The sequence below is a fragment of the Danio rerio genome, chromosome 11, assembly GCF_052040795.2.
Source record: "Danio rerio strain M-AB ecotype USA chromosome 11, GRCz13ab, whole genome shotgun sequence".
NCBI classification, from domain to species: Eukaryota; Metazoa; Chordata; class Actinopteri; order Cypriniformes; family Danionidae; genus Danio; species Danio rerio.
The window spans coordinates 11,574,970-11,600,000 of record NC_141031.1 but is presented as its reverse complement, the minus strand read 5'-3'; the positions used below and the strand labels follow the sequence as shown (position 1 = coordinate 11,600,000).

Here is a 25,031-nt window from a genome sequence, read left to right as displayed (position 1 = left end):
AACCCTAAGAAAGCACCTATAATATCTTGGAACCAAACCGAAATGACAACAACCACAAAGCAACAACCACTAGAATACTAATATTCAATTTTTTGTTTAAGAAAAAAAACATAAATGACCTAAAATTTATTTATTTATTTATTTAGCAAAACACTGTCATTTGACTGAATGCTGTAATTTAAATATGAATAAATTTTAACTATAGAAAATAGTACACAACAATTAAATTATTTTGCTCATGATTTGTAAATGTAATATTTGTACACAGCAAAAATTAAAGCTTAAAGTGCGCTTGAAATCCAAAATTTACAATGTTTTTTTAGGTCACATTGAGTACATTTACATGGAAACCAATAATCCGATTTTAATTTGATTGCGACAATACTCTGATTAAGAGTCTACCATGTAAACAGCGATTTTTGATGAATTTAATCAGATTAAGGTCATAATCGAACTAAACAGAAATCGGATTAAGACATGGTGTATGTCAATTTTAGTCACATTATTGAAGTACATCAGACATGTAAACACCTTGTAAACACCAAACTATTACCAACATAGGAGTTTTTGCAGCTTAATTTTTTGTTAGTATAACATGTAAAAGGGATAAAAAAAAAGGAACATTAAAAAAATCAACTCATAAAAACACCTTAATCATACTATTCTTATAATCAGAATAAGGCAAATTATTCGATTACTGATGTCCATGTAAACATAGTCATTGAAAAATTTAAATAATTAGATTTTAATGCGATTAAGACAATACTCTGATGAAGAGTTATCCATATAAACAGTCATTTTTTATTAAATTTATCAGATTAAGGTCATAATCGAACTAAAGAGAAATCAAATTAAGACATGTTGAGTATGTTGATTTTAGTCGCATTATTATAGTGCAGTACAGGCATGTAAACACCTTAATCGAACTATTACCGCCATGTAGGACTTTTCGCTGCATTTTGCGACAGGATAGCGTGCACACACACACACACACACACATGTGCACTTACCCAGTCAGTGCAGACCATAGACACCTGCATCGTGAAATCCGTTTCTTTTATTCAGCATGCGGTATGAACTTCCATTAAAACAACACTTCCAGCAGTTCATAGTTGCATCTAGTATCTTATTTGTTACAACATATTTGGTGTATGAAATGTTCGTAAATGAAAGTGAAAGTGACAAAGTGCAGTTAAAGTCGACAAATTAAAAATGAAACACTCGAAATTGCATGAAACTCTGGAGGAAAGGTGGATAGCGCAATGACTCAATGACGTTATTTAAATTCCGTGCTGTAACGTGAAAAACGGGATCGTGAAAGTAACACTCAAAAAGCAACTCGTGTAAACACCTTAGTCTTATTATTCTCTTAATCAGATTAAAGCAAATAATTTGATTACTGATGTCCATGTAAACGTATAGTCATTGTTATACTTAGGGTGAAAATAGAATCAGTCCAAGTTAATCCACTGAAAAAGTCTTCACTGAATGTCTGACCACTGGCTTCTGCTTCTTTGGAGTGGCGGTCCTAATGTTGACATCAACCTGAGGGCTTCCATAGCAACTGTATATTAATACCCTCTCTTACTGTTAGTTTGCTATAAGGGAATGATGCCCAAAAGAAATATTCCATTGCAGTTGGAAGTACATCAACATGTTGAGATAGGACACTCAGCAACTTCTGGTTCACATTGATGCGCAGTTGCTAATGTGTGTGGTTGTTAGAGTACTCCATTGTGGTTGCTAGGGTGCTTTAATATCATAGAATCTGTACATTAGCAAATAAAAAGCAACATCTTGGCAACCACCAATACTTATTAATTGCCTATTATAGTAAATAAGTAAAGGGGTTACTAAGGAAATATCTTTAAAAATCTAATAAATATCATGTGTGATTTTGGTTTTAGTGTAGAGATGGGCTGTACCTCAGTGCTTGAGATGGCTTTATCGTTGACAATGAACCTATAGTTGACAGATGAGGACAGCTTCAGAGCCTGAACCCAAAAACGCACATGACCCTTCTCCAGAATCTCATAGTTCAGCTCCGTCTTCAGTGGAACAACTGATGAAAAAGTCGAAAGCCATTAAATAAATCACTTCTACGAAATAGCCCGACGCATGAATGAAAAACCCACTAGCAACTTACTGGGGTGTCTGATGTTGTAGCTCAGATCAAGCATTTTTTTTAACTCTGTAAAGAAAAACAGGGATTATTTTCACTGAGCTCCTCCGTTGTAAGTAAACAAAGGAAGGGAAATTCACACCCAAATCTCTGACCTTCTTCATTGACAGAGTAACTGGATGAAACTCCATCTGTGTCAGTCACTGCAACAGAGTAGATTCCCAGATCCTCCTTCTCGGGGTTCACGAATGTCAGCTTTGAGCTTGTTGAAATAACACATGACAGCTTTAGTCAGTTTACACCACTTCACTCTTGAGTAACACTTCAGTATATTATGAAGCTGTAGCAATAATTTAATAGAGTATATGCTGAAGCATGCTAACAGGTCTTTGAATTTGCCAGTAACCTGGGTTAAGCGCATCTGGTCAACTGTATGCCAATGCAAAAATTGGTGCATTTGAGGTCAGATTTCTTTAAAAATCAGAGATCTCCACTAGCTGAGTGATATCCGATATAACGTGAGTCTCAGATTGTACAAGAAGCACTGCATCAAACCATATTTTTTCCTGCCATGTCTTTATAAAATGAGCATTTATTTTACCCCAGTATATTCAATGGAGCTTCTGCGCTATCCTGCCGATTCTGACGGTAAAAGGCTTTTTGTCTCGTTTTACGCTTGAGCAACTAAATGAATGGCAAAGTTTATTTAACTGAATGTATTTTAATTACATTACAACATCAATGCTGTAAAAGGAACCGTATGAATTGGAGAAAAATTCACAATAACAGGTCACTGGAAGTTTATCAGTATGGGAAACACACCAGCCCGGCATATACCCTATTTGTTAAACTGGTTGCAAATTTAGCTGAATAAATAAAATGCTTTGTATGATGTGCTTATAAGCCTTATATAGGGATAGTTTGAAGAATTATACAAACATTTACAATTTACTCACTATTTAATTACACTCAACTTTGAGATTTATTCTGTTGAACACGAAAGAAGATGTTCTTAAGAAATCTGAAAACCTTTTTTCCCAATGGTCTTCTTTAGTATTTAACAGGAGAAAGAAAGTCAAACATGTTTGAAACAAGTGAAGGGTAGGTAAATAATGACAAATATTTTAATTTTTGGGTGAACTATAACTTTTAGGCTTGTGTATAATAGGAATCATAACAGTGAATCCCTTAAAAAAAAACGAACCATGTTTGTGTAGTAAGCAAGTCCTTAATTACATTCGTATATTCACAGTTTTACTACAAATTCCCAGATTAAACTATGGTTAGACTTGTAAAATCATAGTTTATTTATGAATAATATTTACACACCTATCCAAATAAATAATAACTGCCAGTTTATCATGCACATATCACATCTGGTTGTGCTACTGTAAACCCTTTCAATACTACCACTCAAACCCCTGTGTGAGCTTTATTACAGTGACTGTTATTTAAAATGCACCACATCACAGTTTTCATTGTTCCATCAGTTTTAGCACAATAAACTTACAGCTAGATTAAAGCATTGTATGTTTGTCGTTTCTTTTCTGCCATGTTAGTCTGCGCTGCAGTGGAGAGATTAGAGCTGCTGGATTTACAACATGTTATTTCATCAACCTCTCCCAAAATACATGAAAGTATTTGTCTGTATAACTGGAAGAAGTATAGAACAAACATTCTAGTAACATAAACATTGGCTGTTTCTCAATATGCGTTTTTCAGCGGTCTTGCATCCTTGTGTAACATCATCATCAGCTGCCAAAGTTCAGTTTCAATACTCAAGACCGCAAGAACAGAGCACGCGTGAAACTTCCTGGATGTGTTCTTGATATCAAGGACACACTGATGCAGACTTGAGCTCCGATCTCGCTCTAGAAGTCCCAGAAGTCATTGCGACTGCAATGAGAAGTGCAGCATAATATATCTGATCATAATTCAAGTTCAGAGATACAACTTATTCACCTCAGGAGTTTCCCTAAATGAAACGGTGAATATAAACATTGCCATGGACATCTAAATAACGGATTAAATACATTAAGGATGCTTGTTTGCTGAAATTCATAATAAAATCTGTTTTATTTATATTGTGCAATGTATATTTGTCTTTATAAGTCTTTATGCATAGTATATATTTTATAAAGGGGAAAAACAATAAATCGTTGTATGAATGCTGAAATGTTTAAATGATTTTCTGTTGAGTGAAGGTCATGTGACCATCAGGAAGAACGCAGCATCTCATTTCTCACAGGACGCGTTCTCTGTTCTTGTGGTCTCCCGAGTTCGTTCTTTCAAGGACACCTGGCAAGAACACAAGCCTGATCTCCGCGTTCTTGTAATTGAGAAACAGTCATTGTGTATCTAATCTGCATAAAGCACATTGTCTGTTTATGTTTAAAAATAATTATTGCCGTCTTTATGGCATGTACAGATGTTACTACTTCAATGTGTTCCTTTTGCCGCCATTCATACCGTGGCGACGGCGGTAATTGATGCGCCAGCAGCATTTGACCGCTGGGGGGCACTTTAACCACAGATATTCAGCTTTGCCTTTTCACAATGCTAAACAGACTGTTCTGTAGGCGGATCTTACTGTATGTGATGTGATGTGTTCAATTAAAATATAATTTTAATTTAGTTTTCCCGGTAATAGACATGCTCTTACACTATACTGTATGCTGTAGAAAAGATACATGGTGAGAAGTCAAAAAGCAAATATAAGAATTAAGTTATTAGCCTTCAGTGCCCGATTAAATTGCGTTGGAGTGAAAATAATGTTTTGATTTCTTTGACCATCATGGCAATGTTATTACCTCAAATCTTAAACGTGCGCATATGAAAAACAGCAAAATAATATAGATTATCCTGCCGGTAGAGCACATCACCTCACAGTTGTGAACTGGCGATCACCTCAACTTACATTAAAAATTTGTTTACCTGGCTTATTGTAAACTTTTTAAGTGCAAAGAGGATTCGTTTTGGAAAATAGAATTGAAGAAATAAAAGACAACTAAAATTAAAGCACAAACATTCAGTACAAATAAGTAGTCTTAAATAAATAAATAAATAAATAAATCTATAAAGCAGTCTTTTAACCTAAATATAGAGAGATGTTCAGTGTTTGCTATTTTGATAGAACTAAGACAAGACATTTTCATTTATGTTTTTAATTTACGTTTTTATTTACATTTTCGTTGTTGATTATATTTTACTATCTCATTTTATGTTTCAATTATAGTACATAAAAATAAACGAATAATGAAAATAAATGAATAATGAAAATAGAACATAAATTAAGTCTGGCATGTTTATTTTTAATAATTTAGTTTCAGTTCCATTTTTTTCTTTCAGTTCCATGTTCTGCTTTAAAGTATAACTGTTGTTTTGCTTTGTTTTTTTTACATAATGGCTCAGTATGTTTTGTATTTGCGGCAGCAATTTCAAACGGCGGCGGTATATGCCCCGGCGGTAATAGTCACTTTGAACTCTCACCTATTGTAGTTTACGAACCATAAATATTATGTTTTGCTAGTACTAAAATGTGCTTTACTAGTTTGAAAACACTAATAAATTGTACAAAAAAAACTGATAAAGCTCAAGCCATATTTGGAAAGCAGATTTGAATTTATTTTGAGATCATACGCTATTGGCGTTGTCATACGTGTCGAAGGTTTAATGCCAGAAATCCACACAGATCTAACATACTGTCTTCCAGAAGATGTGATCGAGGCTCTGCTTGATTCAGTGACTTCCTTGTAGGACTTTGACCAAATGAACTTGGAGGTCTCAGAAACCTCACAAGCTTCAAACTTCAGGAAAATGTCACCAGTCTCTTCATCCACACCGCACACAATCTCCTTTGTACCTTAAAAACAAAACAAGCAGGATAATAATAAACAAGCTTTCATATCTTGCATAAACACATAAGGAGTCATCTAATCTAATATTCACTGTCGTACATGAAGTAGAAAACAAAAGGTTGGACAAAAATTAAATGCTGCACACAAAGAGACAGTTCACCCTGAAGAGAAGTTTTTGTTTCTTTCTTCGCAACACAAAAGAAGATCATTTGAAAAATGCAAGAAAGTACCAGCCATTGACTGTCAATGGTTTATTTTGTTCCTACACTGTTAAAAAGGAGTCCACACAATTCATTCACATTGTCCAAACACAATTGAATTAAGTTAAGCTAATTGTTTTGATAAATTTTAGTGGATTAAACGTAAAAAATTAAGTTGTCCCAAAAAATTTCAATGATGCAGCTAATTCTAAATAAGTAATTTGAACATTTTTTTTAACTATGTACTATTACTAAGAATATATGGATGTCAATAGCTGCTAAAACATTCTTCAGAATATCTTGTTTTGTGTTTAACAGAAGAAAAACAAATCATAAAAGTTTATAACCACTTGAGTGTAAACAAATGGCAATGAAGTGTCTTTTTTGGTAAACTATCCCCTTAATAAATTATAGTTATTGAGTGCTTATAATTGGTGGTAGAGCAGTCTTGTAGTTACCTGGCAGTGCTTTTGCACATATGGGATCAGACAAGTCTGAGGCTTTTCCAACACCTTTGTCATTGACAGCCCGGACTCTGAACACATATGACGCTCCAGATTCAAGTCCAGTGACCTACAGATGAGTGTACAAACATCTGAGTATGTTTTTTTTTTCTTTAGTGTTGTGTTTATTTTGGGAATTCTGGTGCTATACCTTCAGGAAGCAATGTCCAACTTTTTCAGCATTTACAGTGGCAAAATCTGATGAGCCCTTCTTAGCCATGTCCACAAAATAACCAGTGACGGGACTCTGTCCGGTGTACACAGGGGGTTTCCACTGCACCAAAATGGAGGTGTCACGCACTTCCCAGAAACTGATGTCATATGCTGGACCTGATGACAAATAGAGAAAGTATCAGTTTAAACAAGATGTGCTTATATATATATATATATATATATATATATATATATATATATATATATATATATATATATATATGCCCCCCTGAATTATTAGGCCGCTTGTTTATTTTTTCCCCAATTTCTGTTTAACGGAGAGAAGATTTTTTCAACACATTTCTAAACATAATAGTTTTAATACCTCATTTCTAATAACTGATTTATTTTATCTTTGTTTTGATGACAGTAAATAATATTTTAATAGATATTTTTCAAGACACTTCTTTAGAGCTTAAAGAGACATTTAAAGGCTTAACTAGGTTAATGAGGTGTACTAGGCAGGTTAGTGTAATTAGGCAAGTTATTGTATAAAGATGGCTTGTTTTGTAGATTATAGATAAAAATATAGCTTAAAGGGGCTAATAATTTTGTATCTAAAATGGTGTTTCAAAAATTAAAAACTGCTTTTATTCTTGCTAAAAATAAAACAAACAAGACTTTTTCCAGAAGAAAAAATATTATCAGACACACTGTGAAAATGTCCTTGCTCTGTTAAACATCATTTAAAACATATTTAAAAAAGAAGAAAAAAATTCAAAGAGGCTAATAATTCTGACTTTAACTGTACATATATTGTATATACTTATGATTTGCTTTATTATGTATCACCTATAAAACAGCTTAACTATCTATCTGTTTTTCAAATTAAAAACAGGTGCATCAAAGATATTGTCAGCTTGACATGGATAAAGAGCACAGCACTCTCATGAACGTGCAGCCTATACTTTCTGGACACTGACTTAAATAGTTGTTTGGCTGGTCTGAGAACTGAAAAAACAAACAAACTCTGAGGTAATCAGATTTAAGTCTCATATCACATGCTGGGAGCTGCTGCGGCTGTTGTTGGTCAAAAGAGTCTGCTGGTGGTATGGGACAGAAAGCAGTTTTGAATAACAGTATAGAGGAATCAAAAAGTGTTCTGGAAAAAATGGATCTTCAATGTTTTTCATTTTGCTATCTAAGAGCAGACAACTTATTGATAAAGACTCAGTGTCCACAAAAACATTTACATCATTTTTTGTTTCTGATGTAGTTGCAAACATTACAGGGTTAAATTCAATAAAAAACATAAGAGATGCTGCATATTCAGAATGATGAACGTTTTATTATCAATTCACACCTAGTGTGAAAAGGCCTTAACTCAATAAACCTTACAACCAAGGTGTGCAGATGAACATTTGTAACTTCACAGCAGTTAACTTTGAAGCAATTTGCATGGTTTCACCATAATTCGACAAAAAAGATAGGAAAAAGCAACCTTGTCTGATATTCAGATAGCAGGGTCAGTATTTGCTGCAAACAACATGCAAGCATGAATCCATTCTGCCATTCTGTATCAATGGTTCAGAGTGGTGATGGTGTAATTGTCCGGTGGATATTTTCTTGCCACACATTTGGCCCTTTAGAACAACTGTGCACTGTTTAAACACAGTATTATTACTAACTATGTTCATCCCTTAAAGACTACATCGAACACATGCTACTTGTAGCACAGTATTTCTTAATCCCGAACCTAACAACCCAAGACGCTGCACATTTTGTATGTTTCTCTTTTCATGCCAGACCTTTGTTCCAATTTGACAATAAGTGCCCTGCAGTGCAAAGTAGACTCTGATTTCAATTTAAAGGATGCATGTGTGTTTCATTTAAATGACTTGTTAGTATGTGATATGAGAACTTATGTTGCATTTATTTACGGAAGTTTATTATGTCACACTTCATGCTTCTCTAGTAAGATGCTGCAAGCAATGCTGTTGTGTAAATCGATGAATGAGCATTTTGAAGTAAAATGTGCCCAGGTAGAGAGCAATGAAGAAAAGGGACTAGGCAACAATGCGCACAGTGTAAGGATGTGTCAGTTAGAACACAGTTCATGCATGGAGCTCTTCTAATGAGATGGTTATCTAAATCTGGTGTGTTTGAATAAAAGAGACATGCAAAAGATCTGTGGGGTGCGAGGACTGGGATTGAGAAACTGTTCAAGCAGGATTACGCACCATGTAAAAAAACAGCTATTCAGCTATACAGTCAACTTAGCATACAGTATTTCACTCAGAATTTTTTAGAGAACCACAATTATATATCATTCATTCATTTTCTTGTCGGCCTTAGTCCCTTTATTAATCCGGGGTCGCCACAGCAGAATGAACCGCCAACCCATCCAGCACGTTTTTACGCAGAGGATGCTCTTCCAGCCGCAACCCATCTCTGGGAAACATACACATACACATTCACACACACACTCATACACTACGGACAATTTAGCCTACCCAATTCACCTGTACCGCATGTCTTTGGACTGTGGGGGAAACCGGAGCACCCGGAGGAAACCCACGCATATGCAGGGAGAACATGCAAACTTCACACAGAAACGCCAACTGAGCCGAGGCTCGAACCAGCGACCCATCGACCTTCTTGCTGTGAGGCGACAGTACTACCTACTGCGCCACTGCTTCGCCCAATGACATATCAGTGATATTTACTTATCATTATGGACTGATAGTTATTTATTTAAATGCATTTATTATGTTTCCTTATTTTGGGGGACTTTTTTCACTTGCACTACACTGACCAGTGAATAATGTAGTAAACAGGGTACTAACCAGGTTCAGCCATTGTCCAGGCCTCACAGGCAAAGGGTTTGCTGGGCTCTGATGGCAGGCCAACTCCAGCCAAGTTAGCAGCCTGAATTTTGAACTCATAGAACACTCCACCGGTCAGATTTTCCACCTGGATCCAGGTATGAAATAACCAGGGACACAAACAAAAACATATTCATTATAAATGTGTTTTTTGAAGTGCTGGGCAGCTATTAACTGTGATTAAACACATCCATTATAAAGATAATACTGTATATCTTTATTATATATACACATAAATGACACATATGAATAAAAAACATGCTTATGTTGCACTGATATATTTTTTGGCAATGGGCAAAAACACATTGTATGGTTCAAAATGACAATTTTTTCTTTTATGCCAAAAATCATTAGAATATTAAGTAAAAATTATGTTTCATCAAGATATTTTGCTAATTGAATACTGTAATTATAATACTGTAATGATTAGTAATGTGTGTTGCTAAGAACTTCATTTAGATCATTGTAAATGCAATTTTCTCAATATTATAATTTTTTGAACCCTCTTTTTACAGATTCTCAAACGATTGTATCTTGACCAAATATTATCTAATGGAATGTCATTTGTATCATTGAAAAGCTGATTAATTTAGCTTTCATGTGTTGTATAAATCTCACTCATGATGACTGGTTTTGTGGTCTGAGGTCACGCACGCACGCACGCACGCACGCACGCACACACACACACACACACACACACACACACACACACACACACACACAAAGACACATATATACCCATATTTATATGTACACAGTAAATATACACACAGTGCACACACATATTATGTAAATACAAACTTTCATTTTGGTTGTGATTAATTGGATTAACCAATGTTTCGCAAAGTTTTTTTTTGTTGTTGTATATTTCTATAGAAAATACATTTTATACATAGCATACCGTGAAAATCCTGTGGACAGCCGGGGTGGGGCTGACTTCCTTCCAGTCAACCGATCCCGCCTCACGCTTGTCCAGGTAGTAAGAGCTGATCTTAGAGCCGCCGGTGTGTTTGGGGCGTTTCCAGGCCAGAGTCATGGAGGATCCATTACAGTTGAGCAGGCTGATGCCATACGGAGCAGAGGGAGTAGCTGATCACACAGACAGAAAGAGAGAGAACAACATTCATCAAGATGGAAAAACAATATGAGTGACTGTGGATGAGCTTTTGTGGATCAAAACAGAATCAGGTGGAAAATTAAGCAGAATCTTTTAGATGCTGTGATACATATTAGTGCGAGTAACACCCATAAATTCATAAATGAGCAAGAAGTTCTATATACACATACACAGTTTAAGTCAGAATTATTAGCGCCCCTTTGATTTTTTTAAATTTATTTTTTTATTATTAAATATTTCCTAGATGATGTTTAACAGAGCGTGGACATTTTCACAGTATGTCTGATAATATTTTTTCCTCTAGAGAAAGTCTTATTTGTTTTATTTTGGCTAGAATAAAATCAGTTTTTGATAAAAAAAAAAAAACATTTTAAGGTTAAAATTATTAGCCCCTTTAAGCTATTGATTTTTTCGATTGTCTGCAGAACAAATTATCCTAACCTGCATAGTTAACCTAATTAACCTAGTTAAGCCTTTAAATGTAACTTTAAGAAGTGTCTTGAAAAATATCTAGTAAAATATTATTAACTGTCAACATGGCAAAGGTAAAATAAATCAGTTATTAGAAATGAGTTATTAAAACTATTATGTTTAGAAATGTGCTGAAAAAATTCTCTTTCGCATAAACAGAAATTAAGAAAAATAAAAACAGGGGGGTTAGTAATTCAGGGGGGCTAATAATTCTGACTTCAACTGTGTATATTGTGTGTGCGTGTATGTGTGTGAGTCATACAGCAGTGATTATATTCTGAATGAAAGAAGAGATTAATTTATTAGATTGGTGCATTCATATCAGACGAATATAAGTGGATGTAATAAACTTTAGATATGGAAATATATGACATACATACCATACTCCACCGCTCCCTCTGTATGAGATAAAATATGCATTTACTGTATCTGTATGTGGCTTGTTAAGACTCTAAGACAGGGGTCACCAATCTAGGTCCTGGAGGGCCGGTGTCCCTGCAGGGTTTAGCTCCAACTTGCTGCAACACACCTGCCTGGATGTTTCAAGTTTACTTAGTAAGACCTTGATTAGCTTGTTCAGCCGTGTTTGATTAGGGCTGGAGCTAAAATCTGTAGGACACCGGCCCTCCAGCAACAAGTTTGGTGACCCCTGCTCTAAGATGTATATAAATTAATTTTATTCTTAATTAAACAACAGCGCACTTAAAAGTAAAAAAGTGCCTTTTGTATTGGAAAAATAAAATTGACACCTAAATAAATTATAAACATATTTTTGACTAATGCTTAAAATCATATACAAAATTACATGAGATGATTTCAGCCACATCATTAGCTTGGAAAACAGATCTGATATTCTTTATGAAATCACTTTTATTTCCAAAAACATTTCTGAGGTCATATGAGTCAATTCTAACTATACTCACTGATTTCATTAGATCAACTTACATATTTCTGCTTCTCTAACCAAAAATATATATCCTAAAAAAACCACCCTTAATTGTTCATCTGTAATTGAAAACGCTTATTTTTGAATGGTAATACTTTCACACCAGTAGGTGTCAGTATCAACCACTTTATCACTGTCTCATTCTGACCAGTGAAACACGTCCTACATTATTATTCCAATTATTCATTTATTCATTCATTTTCTTGTCGGCTTAGTCCCTTTATTAATCCGTGGTCGCCACAGCGTAATGAACCGCCAACTTATCCAGCAAGTTTTTTACGCAGCGGATGCCCTTCCAGCCGCAACCCATCTCTGGGAAACATCCACACACACTTATACACTACGGACAATTTAGCCTACCCAATTCACCTGTACCACATGTCTTTGGACTGTGGGGGAAACCTGAGCACCCGGAGGAAACCCACGCGAAGGCAGTGAGAACATGCAAACTCCACACAGAAACACTAACTGATGTGAGGCGACAGCACTATTATTATTATTCCTACACCTTATATATATCCTCTCATGTTGGGTATTAGCATATTTTACACAGGTTTCTTCATCTCATTTATATATTCTATGAACAGCAGCTAAGCTAATTATTCTTTTTATTCTCTATTTCAACCTGGGGATATTCTTCCCGAGGCCCTTAGACCATGCATTGCCACTGATTCGATCCAAGACCAGCGACGAGATGATCCCAAGGTTTCCATAATAATGGATCAGGCCGTATCCTGAGCAGCTGCTGTGGTGGTCATAGAGGAGCGGAGAGCATGAGACTGATTCCTAGGTTGGGTTGGGGTGGTTGTTGTTTTTTTTTAATCTATGGATTTTCTCTTCAGTGTTTGGACTCTCAGTAGTAATTATTAAATCAAACTGAACTAAGCTAAACTGAACTAAACTTAAACTTTAAGACTGAACTACACTATTTCAATTTACTATGGTCTTTTATGTGAAGCTGCTTTGACACAATCTACATTGTAAAAGCGCTATACAAATAAAGGTGAATTGAATTTTCACAAACATTCTACAGCCACACCAGTAGGTGTCAATATGAACCACAAGTTGCATACTACCCAATGAGATCCATTATAATCAGACACTATATAGTTTTAGTTAAAAGAATGTGTAGAAAAATATTAACCTATGACTGTTTAATAATAAAAAAAAAACAATTCCAGTCTGGAATTAGAGATTTTGAATGCATCACAAGGGTTAATATTTTTGCACATTTAATATTCTAACTGCATGTCCATTGTAATGTTGGATAATTTAATTATAATACATTTTCCTAACCATTCCATTTATCACTGCTTTCCTGAGGACATTCCAGAGACATTGCTACAGAAGTCAGCAAAGTTGTACACTTACTAAGCGCAGCATCAATGAAGAGAGGAGCAGATTCCTGCGACTCCTCACTCAATCCGTATGCATTCACAGCTTGCACCCGGAACACATAGGTATCTCCTGGGGTCAAACCATGGACTACAAACCTGAAAAACGCAACTCCAGATAGTCAAGCCCAATGTAAACTTACTTACTTGTATAGAATCTAGTCTAAGGCTGTATCTGAAATCGGCCTCTATAAACTCATTCACTATTCCCTGAATTAGTCCACTAACATAGTCCACTCAAAGGAGTAAATAAAAATTAGTGAGTGAATTTAAGCAACAGAAGGGATGCCATTTTGTTTGTGTGTCACTAGTTGATAAAAATAAAATAAACTTATTGATCAGACCCTGTGAAAGTTTTTTTAACACTAAGCAAACTTTCTATTAGTAATGAAACAAAGGATTGTGATTTCTTATGTATTCTTTAACCATTTAGCAGTATATTATTTAGAACAGGGGTGGCCATCCTGGAGAGCTACCTTCCTGCAGATTTCAGTTGCTACCCATATCAAACACACATGAACCAATTAATTAGGACCTGAACACCACGTGATAATTACAGGCAGGTGTGTTTGATATGGGTTGCAACTGAAATCTACAGGAAGGTGGCTCTCCAGGAACAGGGTTGGCCACTCCTGATTTAGAAACTTAAAGTGACAGAAGCCAACTGGATGCCAGTATTCAGGAATTGATCTGGTGCACAAACTCCCACAGTGCATTATATGTATTCTCTAGCTCCAAAAGGGCCGAAGCCCTGCACAGTTTAGTTCCAACCCTGCTCTAACACACTTACCTGTAGGTTTCAAACAAGCCTGAAGGACTCAAATAGTTTGATCAGGTGTGTATAATAAGGGTTGGAACTAAACTGTGCAGAGCTGCGGCCCTTTTGGAACGGAGTTTGACACCTGTGCTCTAGCCGTTCAGTGTACTTTGCTTGTACACTTGTAATTATTGTGGGACTGAACACATGCATTCCAGATCCTCTTCTATGGTTTTGAGCGCTTCTCCAATAGACTGCTCCATTACAGGTCTCATAAAGTGCTTTGAAATGATCACTTTTTTATTTGATATCATTTTAATCAAAACATAAAGACATAGTGGGACATATAGTAGCTCCTCCACTTTTTCAAAAAACAGCCAATATTATTTAGCTTTCATCACAGCTCTGCCAGTGAGAGTGGTTGAGCTCAAGCATTTGATTGGTCAGATGATCTGAAGTATGAGGTGATGTCAAAAAAATCATTGATCTATTATACACTCTCAGAAATAAAGGTACGAGAGCTGTCACTGGGGTGGTACCTTTTCAAAAGGTACACATTTTGTACTTGAAGGGTCCATATTGGTACCTCAAAAGTATATATTAGTACCTACAAATTTTAAGAGGAACACATTTGACCTTTTTAAGTACTAATATGCACCCCTGAGGTATTAATATGAACCTTTTAGGTACAAATTTGTACCTTTTAAAAAGGTACCACCCCAGTGACAGCTTGCTTTATTTTTGAGAGTGTAGATCAGGGGTCACCAATCTCGGTCCTGGAGGGTCGGTGTCTCTGCAGGGTTTAACTCCAACTTGCCTTAACACACCTGCCTGGGTGTTTCAAGTATACCTAGTAAGACCTATTAGCTTGTTCAGGTATGTTTGATTAGGGTTGGAGCTAAAATCTGCAGGACACCGGCCCTCCAGGAACAAGTTTGGTGACCCCTGGTGTAGATGGAAGAGACAAATTGCAAGCTTTAAATTTTTAGATTTTCTAAATGCAAGTTTTATCACTGTTTTGGAGCACATACGCTTATAAAGAGCCCCTATTATGGGTTTCTAAAAATGTAGTGTGTAACACAGCTCTAAGTGAAGTGAAATATCCAGCTTGGGCTTAAATCTGAAAGTGCACAGAGGTGCACAGAACCTAAAACTATTGATTCATGTATAAAAGAGTCGACTCATGGTGCTTCAAGGGAATCGTCTTGATAACGAGTCTTTAGCCGTGACGTTGATATGAAAAAGGCGGGAAAATTGATACCTGCGGCACCGCCCACAAACAATATTAAAGAAAAAGAGGAAGACAAACACTCTAGCAGACGGCGGTTGAATCAAGTCATGGAGTTGCTGTGCTCAGCTGGGTATTACTGTAAGTGTGAGGTATAGTTGGTGGAGTTGGGGGGGGGGTTGAGGGGGGTATGCTCACACACACACAATGCACTCTGACTACTTCAATATAGTTGATAAGCCATGGTGGGCATTTCGCTCTGTCCAATCGCAACAGACTGTTATCGGTCCAATCAGCACAGCACAGATTAGCATCGTGCGAAAGAGGGGTTTGGGAACAAATGAACCACTGAACGATTCATATGGGAGTCGCTGGGATAATTAGGCAAAAATAAATTCATACTATATGACAAATGAAAGTGTTTTTTGACCTTGCATGCATATCAGACTGATGTTGGAGACCCGTAAAACCAAAATATGACCTTTTCAATGTATCATGAGGGCTCTTTAAGGGTATAGGGGGCGATTTCAGTCTAAGACTCGCATGACTAACAACTTGGGAGGTTTTTTTTGTGTGTGTGCGCATTTTACCTGGTGTGTTTGTAAGGCCTGTGATTACAGGGGAACCAGTCCTTGGATCCGACCACAGAGGCATCAACATAGTAACCCAGGAGGTTTGTGGCATGTTTCGGAGCATCCCACTGCACAAAAGCAGACGTTTTGGTATTTCTGGAGGCAATCACCTGTCCCGGGGCAGAAGGAACACCTGCACAAACAAAAAATTTTAATTAATCATCAGATGTTGTCAGTCATTGACTAAAATAAGAGTGGAAACTGTGAACTGCTGTAGTGATGGTGACCATAGGGGCTTTCACATTTCATATACAGGAACCACCAGGCTGGTTCTTTGAGAACTAATTTCCACCAAACCATATTCCTGGTTGCAATTAAACCATTTCTAGAAATTGTAAAGTGACATAAGCAGTTGGACAACAACCCCAAGCTCTCCATTTAACAAAATCAACAACTGTAGAATGGAAGACAAAATTCAACTGGACAAGCTGTTTTCATTGTGTGCCGTGTTTCATGATAATAAAGACGAAATGTAGCTGTGCAGTTATCATCAAGGCTGAGAAAAGAACACAACACCACAGAAAACACAACAGTTAAACGCACTAACATAAGCTTTCTAATTGTGCATGTATTTGAAAACTTTCTGTGTGGCATCCATTCATTCAACTGGCAAACATTTACATCATGGTAACTCCTGTTGTTCTGATAGTTTTAATAAACTTCCATGTTAATTTGTCTATAATAAAGAAGGTTTAAAACAATAAAAAGAGATCAACAACAATAAAAAATACGTAAAACACAAATTTGTAATGTAACATTTTAAAATTCTACCTATTGTTGAAGGATTCACATTTAAAAGTAATTACTTTAAAGACTCTCCAGATAAAAAATTGTTGTCTGATAACAATAATAATATGGCATTGCAAAGAGTATGGGTTTGACAATTTGACTACAATTGCAGTATTGACATTATGGAGCAATTTTCCTCTTGAGTCTAGTGTGTCCAATACTGTATCTTGTATAAACAAGCTCATCATGTCTTGAGTTAAAGGAATGCTGTAGTTTGAATAATTTTACTGTATTTGAGCACTGATTCTGTTTGATACGCATTCTGTTTGCCATTTGTTTAGAATTTAATTAGGTTGGATTTTGTACTGTAAATTCTTCTATTAAGAACTGCTTTTCTAGCAATAGACCCTGCTCTGAAGGAGATATGCTAATTTAGTCCCCAGAGATAGTGTTGCTTGAACAAAAATAGTTCTCAGTTCTAGCAGTGTGAATACACCCAGAAAGTAGGTACTTCCTGTAATGGTTCTGGTGTGAAAGCCCGTCATGTTGTTGTGAATGGGTGTGAAGGTGGAACTAAAACACCTGCAGTTGAAGCCAAAATTATTCGCCCTCCTGTGAAATTTGCTTTCTTTTTCAAATATATATCCTCCTGAAAACCAAATAATTTTTTTTCTTTTTTTCTGTGATTTGCTACATCCTTTGGGTTAAAAAAATTCTGAGTTTTTACATTTTGTTTTTATTTTTAATTTTACAGCATGTCCACTGTAGTGGACCACAGGACCATTTTAGTTTGAAACGACTGCAAAAACTGGACAGGATATGGCTGCAAAGGGATATTAATCCAATATTAATGTAACAAAAACAAAACAAAAGCCATTTTTTCCTTTTGTATTGAAATTCCTGAAACAGTTTAGCCTGAAAGAGAGCTGAACTCAAGAAAAAAAAAAAGGAAAAAGGAGTGATGTAATCCAAAACAAATTTAACATAAAAGTAATTTCATGAAACTGATTGTCATTCTCTAATTGTTTGTAATTCTCTAATTGTCTGATTGTCAGACTCTAAATCAGAGTTGCGCTCAACTATCTTATAAAAAGTCCTCTCTGCGTCAAATCTGCGCCCCACAACATGCAGTCATTAATTACTTTAAGATGGTCCTGGTGTTCACTATAGTGGACATTTAAAAAAGAAAGATATTTTGAAACACAAACAAGTTAATAGCTTTAAACGCTAAATTTATTGTTCCTGACACTTTAATAAACAAATATATGTAATAACAATAGTAAAAAACATTTAAAAAGCTACATTTTACAAGTAACAGCATGCCAGCTAATCAAATGACATATGACTAGAAAGCACAGGATGTCCTCTGAACAGTGCAACAGGACTGAGAAGTAGCTCAAACAATTCCAAGAAAATTCATAAATACGCAATGTAACAAAGGACACAAGTGAATGGGTGGGGTCTCAGGAGGATATAAAGAGTGATGTTTAACAGAGCAAGGACATTTTCAAAGTATTTCCTATATATTTTTTTCATCTGAAGAAAGTCTTATTTGAACAAAAAAAAAACAAAAACAATTTTAAGGTCAATATTTGTAGCCCTCTCTCTCACTTACTCACTCACACACACTCACACACTCTCACACACTCACACACACACTCACACTCACACTCACACACACACACACACACACACACACACACACACACACACACACACACACACACACACATATATATATATATATATATATATAGAGATTTGGTATATACTGTATATAGATTGTCTAACTTGCCTAGTTAAGTCTTTAAATTGCACTTTAAGCTGAATACTAGTTTCTTGCTAAATAAGACATATTATGTACTGTCATCATGGTAAAGACTAAATAATTCATTTATTAGAAATTAGTTCTTAACCCTTTCAGGCTCAAATTAAATTTTAGAAACAGGCAAAATCTATGCTTTTAACTGTTGCAAATCAGCAACGCCTGCCTTAAGAGGGTTAAAACCATTATATTTAAAAATGTGTTAAAAATAAAATCCATTAAACTCAGCTCCATTAAACCTTCATTCATTCATTCATCTATTCATTAAATTTCTTTTCAGCTTAGTCCCTTTATTTATCAGGGGTCGCCACAGCGGAATGAACCACCAACTTATCCAGCATATGTTTTAAGCAGCGGATGCCCTTCCAGCCACAACCCAACCCAGGGAGACACCCATACACTCGTGCATTCACACGTATACACAACAGACAATTAAGCTTTTTTTTAGTTCACCTAGTGCATGTCTTTGGACTGTGAGGAAAACCGGCGCACCCAGAGGAAACCCACGTGAACACAGGGGGAACATGCAAACTGACCTAGCCTGGGTTCAAACCAGTGTCCTTCTTACTGTGAGGCAATCGTGCTACTCACTGCGCCACCGCCTCCATTAAACAACACTTGGAAAATATTTTTAATAGAATTAAATTTCAGAGGAGGGGTAATATAATTTAGACTTTAACTATCAAACAACAAAGTGGCAACGTTTTTGTGGAGGGATTTTGTAATGTGAACGAGAAGTGATTTCCTTATCACAAAGAATGCATTATGCAGTGGTAAGATAAACATACATACCAATATTTGGAACAATACCTGCAAAATATACAGCATGGAAGTATAGTTACGCAAGAAGCATTTGTAGGGTGCTTAACATTTTAGTGATCTTCAGACAGCTGATTTGACATTTTTTTTCTGCATCAAACAACCACAACTAGCAGGTTTGTTAGGTTGCACTTTTACATGTAGAGCCTTCTTACCATAAAGGTCCACCTTTTGGATGGGTGCCGTTGGCTCTGATGGCTCACTTGAGCCATACTTGTTGACAGTGATTACACGGAAACGGTAAGCTTTCTTGTCCTCCATATCATAAACAGGGTAACGGGGAGATCTCAGCTGGACCGCAGTGTTGACTCTCTGCCAGATGTCACTGTCACCTACACACTAAGCCACGGACAGGCATAGATGGCCATTATGAAGAGACTTTTACTTTAATAACCCAGGATTTATGGGAAAAACAAAGCTTTTACAAAAACAAACAGTAACACTGCAAGTTACTTTATTTAATTATTTAATATAATTCTTACTTTAAAATTCAATAAAACATGAATTACATTACAATACATTATTTATACTACATTAAAAAGACTAGTAATTACAATGGTGGTTAATAGAATTTTTACATATTAATTATTAAATGTTATTATACATTAAATATTACCCACAGTGGAGATCAAAAGAACAACCTACAATTTCCTAAATTTCAAGGCCACTTAGTCCTATGAAGTTCTCCTAACAGGAGTAAAATAGCAGTGTTTAAAGCACCTTTCCTAATTCACACACGTATTATAAAGCATAGTATTAAAAACTTTAAACTCATCTTAGTTTTTGGTGCTAATTTGGCACATGGTGAAGTATCTGACAATCCCTATTTGAAACATTATTTTTATCACCAAATTTGGGAAAGACTGAACCCAAAATATAGAATAAATATATTTTATAATATATATTATATTTTATATATAATAGTGAAATATCATGAAGTCATGTTCATTCATACAGGATGGTTATTCCATGTTCATTAATGCAAATGCATTTAAAAATAGTTCTACTAGTACCTCCATAACTAAAACTCCTGCAGATTCTGAACAATGATTTCTGAAAAAAATACTAATTGCTTTGTAATTTTGATTTCCACTGTAGTTTTTTTTTTTTACATACTTTACATATTATTATATATTTTAGCATTATTTTAATGTTTTGTACAGAAATAGAAGTGCTCACACACCTTCTCAATGAGGTACCACACAGGTGCCCGTCCGCGAGGGCTTGGTGGTGTCCAGCTCAGAACAATGTATGTTTTGTTTATTTCTGTTGCATGCACGTTGGTGGGTGGACCTGGTATTGTAACATAGACTAAACAGGAACAAATCAAATGTTTATTTTATTCATTTATTTATTATTTTGTTTTACTTCACACACTTCTTATTTGCAGTGTGTTAGTAACTTAGCACTAATGCTTTGAGACAACAAGAATTTTTGGCAAATATAAAAACAATTAACAATTATTCGGACTTGTTTGCGGACATACAAGCATACTTAAAAAAAAAAAAACAAGAACTTAACGGCACACAGTATATTATATTTATTACATTAATGCTCACTGAAATATTCTTTGAATATTCTGAGCATTGTGAGGAAAGGAAATAAACGTTAGCCAAAAATTCAGATCATCTCAACCTGGAATTATTTTATTTAGATTTTTACATTGACCTCACTGCAGAAAAAACAACAGCTTTATTTAACTTGATTAATTTAGTTGAATTATTTCAGCTGATTATTTCACTCATTTATTTGCAGGTTAATTTTAGTTTAAGGACCAACTTTTGGGTTAAATAAGGCGATGACTGGTTAGCTGGTTAGCATTATTTAACCTATTTTAATATTACAATGATATTTTTATTATTATTACATAGCTTAATCTATTTTCCAGACTAATAAGGGTATCCGGCATCCTGATGACAATATCATAAAGACCGTTTTGCCATTTGTATTTTTAATGGACTCTTTATGCATGTAGTTTACACCGCCATATTAACCAAGAAATCTTTACATAAAAAAAATAAGTTCTCAGAACTATTTACAATATGAAAAGTTCAGATGCAAAAAACCTCTAAGCGCCTGAATTCTCTTCTTAAATGAACATTTTTCTCAGCCTTATATGTTTATGTTCAGTTATTTTACTTTAAAGGAATAAAAAGAACCTATTCTTTGCCATAAAAATAAAAACACTGCTCATTTAAAGTGAAAAATGCTCATTTAAGAAGAAAGTATCGTAGTTTTTGCACCTAAACTCATATTAAAATTCATATTGAACTTTTAAAGTCAAACCACTTATTAAAATCAGAGATGTATAAAGTACTAGAGACCCATACTTAAGTAAAAGTACAAGTGCTTTATCAAAAATTGACTTGAGTAGAAGTAGAAGTGCTCTTTAAGCACCATACTTAAGTGGAAGTACAAAAGTATTCAACATTTTTTGTACTTAAGTATTACAAGTAGTTTATTTCAAAATTTACTACTCAAGTACTGAAAGTAAAAGTACAAGTATTGTGTAATGTAGTTATTAAAGAAAGCAGTCAAAATACACTAATTGTTTTGTTTATTTTAAATATCTTTTTTGGGGTACTTGATTAAGCAGAACGAAAAGAAACATGGCTTATCATACTGTTTTTCTCTGTAAATAGTTTCTATGGTACAAGAGCTCACATCGTCAGGCCCTTTAACCAGAAAATGCCTTCACTGATGAGATAATTCAGCATGTTCACTCACATACATACTTTCTCTCTCACACACACACACACACACACAGACACACACTGCCCTGCACACACCTAAATGTACACTCTCTCCCCACTCTCACACATTCATACACTCTCACACACACAGTTCTCTCTCTATCTCTCTCTCTCTCTCACACACACACACATTTTTGTGAATTGTGGGGACATTACATAGGTTGCAATTGTTTTTACACTCTCTCTTACACACAAACACACACACACACACACACACACACACACACAGAGAGAGAGAGAGACGCACACACAGGTACAATCACACTGTTGTTTTCTCTTACACATTATTCACTCTCACTCACACACACACAAAGACACACTCACACTTTGGGAGTTTTGAAGTTTGATTGCTTTAAAATAAAAAGCTTTAAACTAAACAAGCAAACTAAATCCTGCTTCACAAATTCACTTGATTTAGATTTTATTGTAAAAAAAAAAAAACAGGAAAATGTGTATATTACTGTGTTAAATGAAAATCTGAAATATTTTGTGGCTTATGGCTATGATTTAGTAATAATTTTTATTTATTTTTATCATGTTTTTAATGAAATTGGTCTTACAGTTCATATTTTCTGTAGAATATTTATTAATTCTGGTACTTTTACCATAAACCAACATCTCAACCATTTGGTAGAGGCTGATAATTTAGAAATAATGTGATGTGTTGAATAAAAATGCACTTATTGTGTTAACTAGCGACATTAGGAGTTAAGAAATGTAATAAAAAATTTCTATTGCTTTTGTCTTGGTGTGACAGTTAAAGGGTTTTTTGTAATAAAATTTTGTCCTTTAATACAGCAGTCAGATATACGAACTGTGCCCTTAATTTGACCTGCTCAAAGAAAACACACTTTCTGGATGTATTAAACAAAACTCATGCACAGAAGACAGCACGAGCATTTACAGCTAATAAACTCATGTCAATATTATCCCGCCTGCTTTTTGAGCGCTGACAGGCGGGTCTTACACGGCTATGATTGGTTATTGTCCTCAACAGAAAGGGCTTTAGAAATATAAGCGCTGTTCACCCATGGCGGGAAGAATACGCGATTATTACAGGTAATAGACACAGTGGAGAAAACTTGGCACGCTCATGTCTGGATCCACAGCTTTAACAGCTAGGAAGAGAGGAAAAGTTACCTTACAAACTGGCCAGCGGGTCAAATGTCCAAAGTGAGAGAGCGAGAGATAGGCAGAGGTGAAGTTTTACAACATTTCTCCCTAATAGTAAACTAGCGGCTGGTATGCTGTGCCGCCTCGCACTCGCGCCTCCGTCCTCCGCCATAGTATTGCGACATCGCGCATAGGAGATAAATGACGTCATCACGTAATAACCGGGTATGACCTATTACTGAACTGATATCAATCATTTTGACACCCCTAGTAACGAGTAACGATGCAGCACATAAAAAATCTATCGGAGTAAAAGTATTAAACTCATGTAAAATATGTACTTAAGTAAAAGTGGAAGTAGGAGAAAAAATTAATACTCCAGTAAAGTACAGATACTGCCTTTTAGTACTTAAGTACAGTAGTGAAGTAGTTCTACTTCGTTACTATACATCTCTGATTAAAATGATAAGAAACATATTAGAAATGATAACCAGGTAAGAATATTCCCTTATACATCCATAAAATTGCATATATATATATATATATATATATATATATATATATATATATATATATACTTAATTATTTGTATGTACTGAATAAGGAAAATGACTTGTAAAAATAAGAGATAAGTGAAACAAGATTGATGTTTAACCTCTGTATGTCAAAAGATACTTACTAAATGGTATGAATAAATGAGAAATGGATTGTTAAGTGTTAAAGTGAAAGGTATTTTGATAGGTAGAGCATGCAGTTTGTTGGGATTGAAATGACGGGGGGGGAGAGATGATATTAATGGCTCAGTGGAATCTGAAAGCTCAAGTACCTCCTTGTAGCTCCTCCTGTCGAATCGCAATGTCATATTTTCCTTCGATTTTAATCACTGTTTCAATACATAAACATAAGTTTTTCCCATCAGCCTGGCCAAGCTCATATCATAAATTAAACACTGCTGCTAATATAATATTTACAGGTGGATTTATGTTTCTGTTCACAATAAACAAATGAGCATTATGTACAGAATTAAAATTAGAAGCTAATTTGGTACAATCCCATTTGCAGGGTCCTTCCGCCTACTTTTCAAGCACTTTCCAGATGCATTTAAAATTTTTCCAGTATTCTACAATTACAAGTGTGGGAAATTATGTATTTACGTGTGTGTGTGTGTGCGTGTGTGTGTGTGTGTGTGTGTGTGTGTGTGTGTGTATAACTTTATACACATATATACACATACATTTACAGTTGAAGTCAGAATTATTAGCCCCCCTGTTTATTTTTTTCCCCAATTTCTGTTTAACGGAGAGCAGATTTTTTTTTTCAACACATTTCTAAACATAATATATAATAACTCATTTCTAATAACTGATTTAATTTATCTTTGCCATAATGACAGTAAATAATATTTGACCAGATATTGTTCAACACACTTCTATACAGCTTAAAGTGACATTTAAAGGCTTAACTAGGTCAATTAGCTGGTCACACTTTACAATAAAAAAAAAAGTTAATTAGTTAATGTTAAGTGAT

The 25,031-nt window shown here is 35.2% G+C and overlaps 2 protein-coding genes across 7 annotated transcripts in view; both read right to left on the bottom strand.

Annotated features, from left to right (window-relative positions):
- The window catches only part of pla2r1 (phospholipase A2 receptor 1), an 868,273-nt gene that overhangs the window by 630,817 nt on the left and 212,425 nt on the right, over positions 1-25,031 (bottom strand). The gene's annotated exons all lie outside the window — the stretch shown is intronic.
- The window catches only part of myom2a (myomesin 2a), a 64,584-nt gene that overhangs the window by 10,845 nt on the left and 28,708 nt on the right, over positions 1-25,031 (bottom strand). Inside the window, 15 exon segments of one of the 6 annotated variants that reach the window (NM_001346203.1) lie at positions 1,926-2,062; positions 2,147-2,191; positions 2,278-2,384; positions 5,825-5,984; positions 6,638-6,752; positions 6,834-7,012; positions 9,682-9,808; positions 10,622-10,809; positions 11,689-11,706; positions 13,626-13,747; positions 16,224-16,398; positions 19,612-19,629; positions 19,794-19,977; positions 20,822-20,949; positions 24,331-24,387. In NM_001346203.1, coding sequence (NP_001333132.1) covers positions 1,926-2,062; positions 2,147-2,191; positions 2,278-2,384; positions 5,825-5,984; positions 6,638-6,752; positions 6,834-7,012; positions 9,682-9,808; positions 10,622-10,809; positions 11,689-11,706; positions 13,626-13,747; positions 16,224-16,398; positions 19,612-19,629; positions 19,794-19,977; positions 20,822-20,949; positions 24,331-24,387 — 1,760 coding nt within the window. 6 annotated transcript variants of the gene reach the window in all.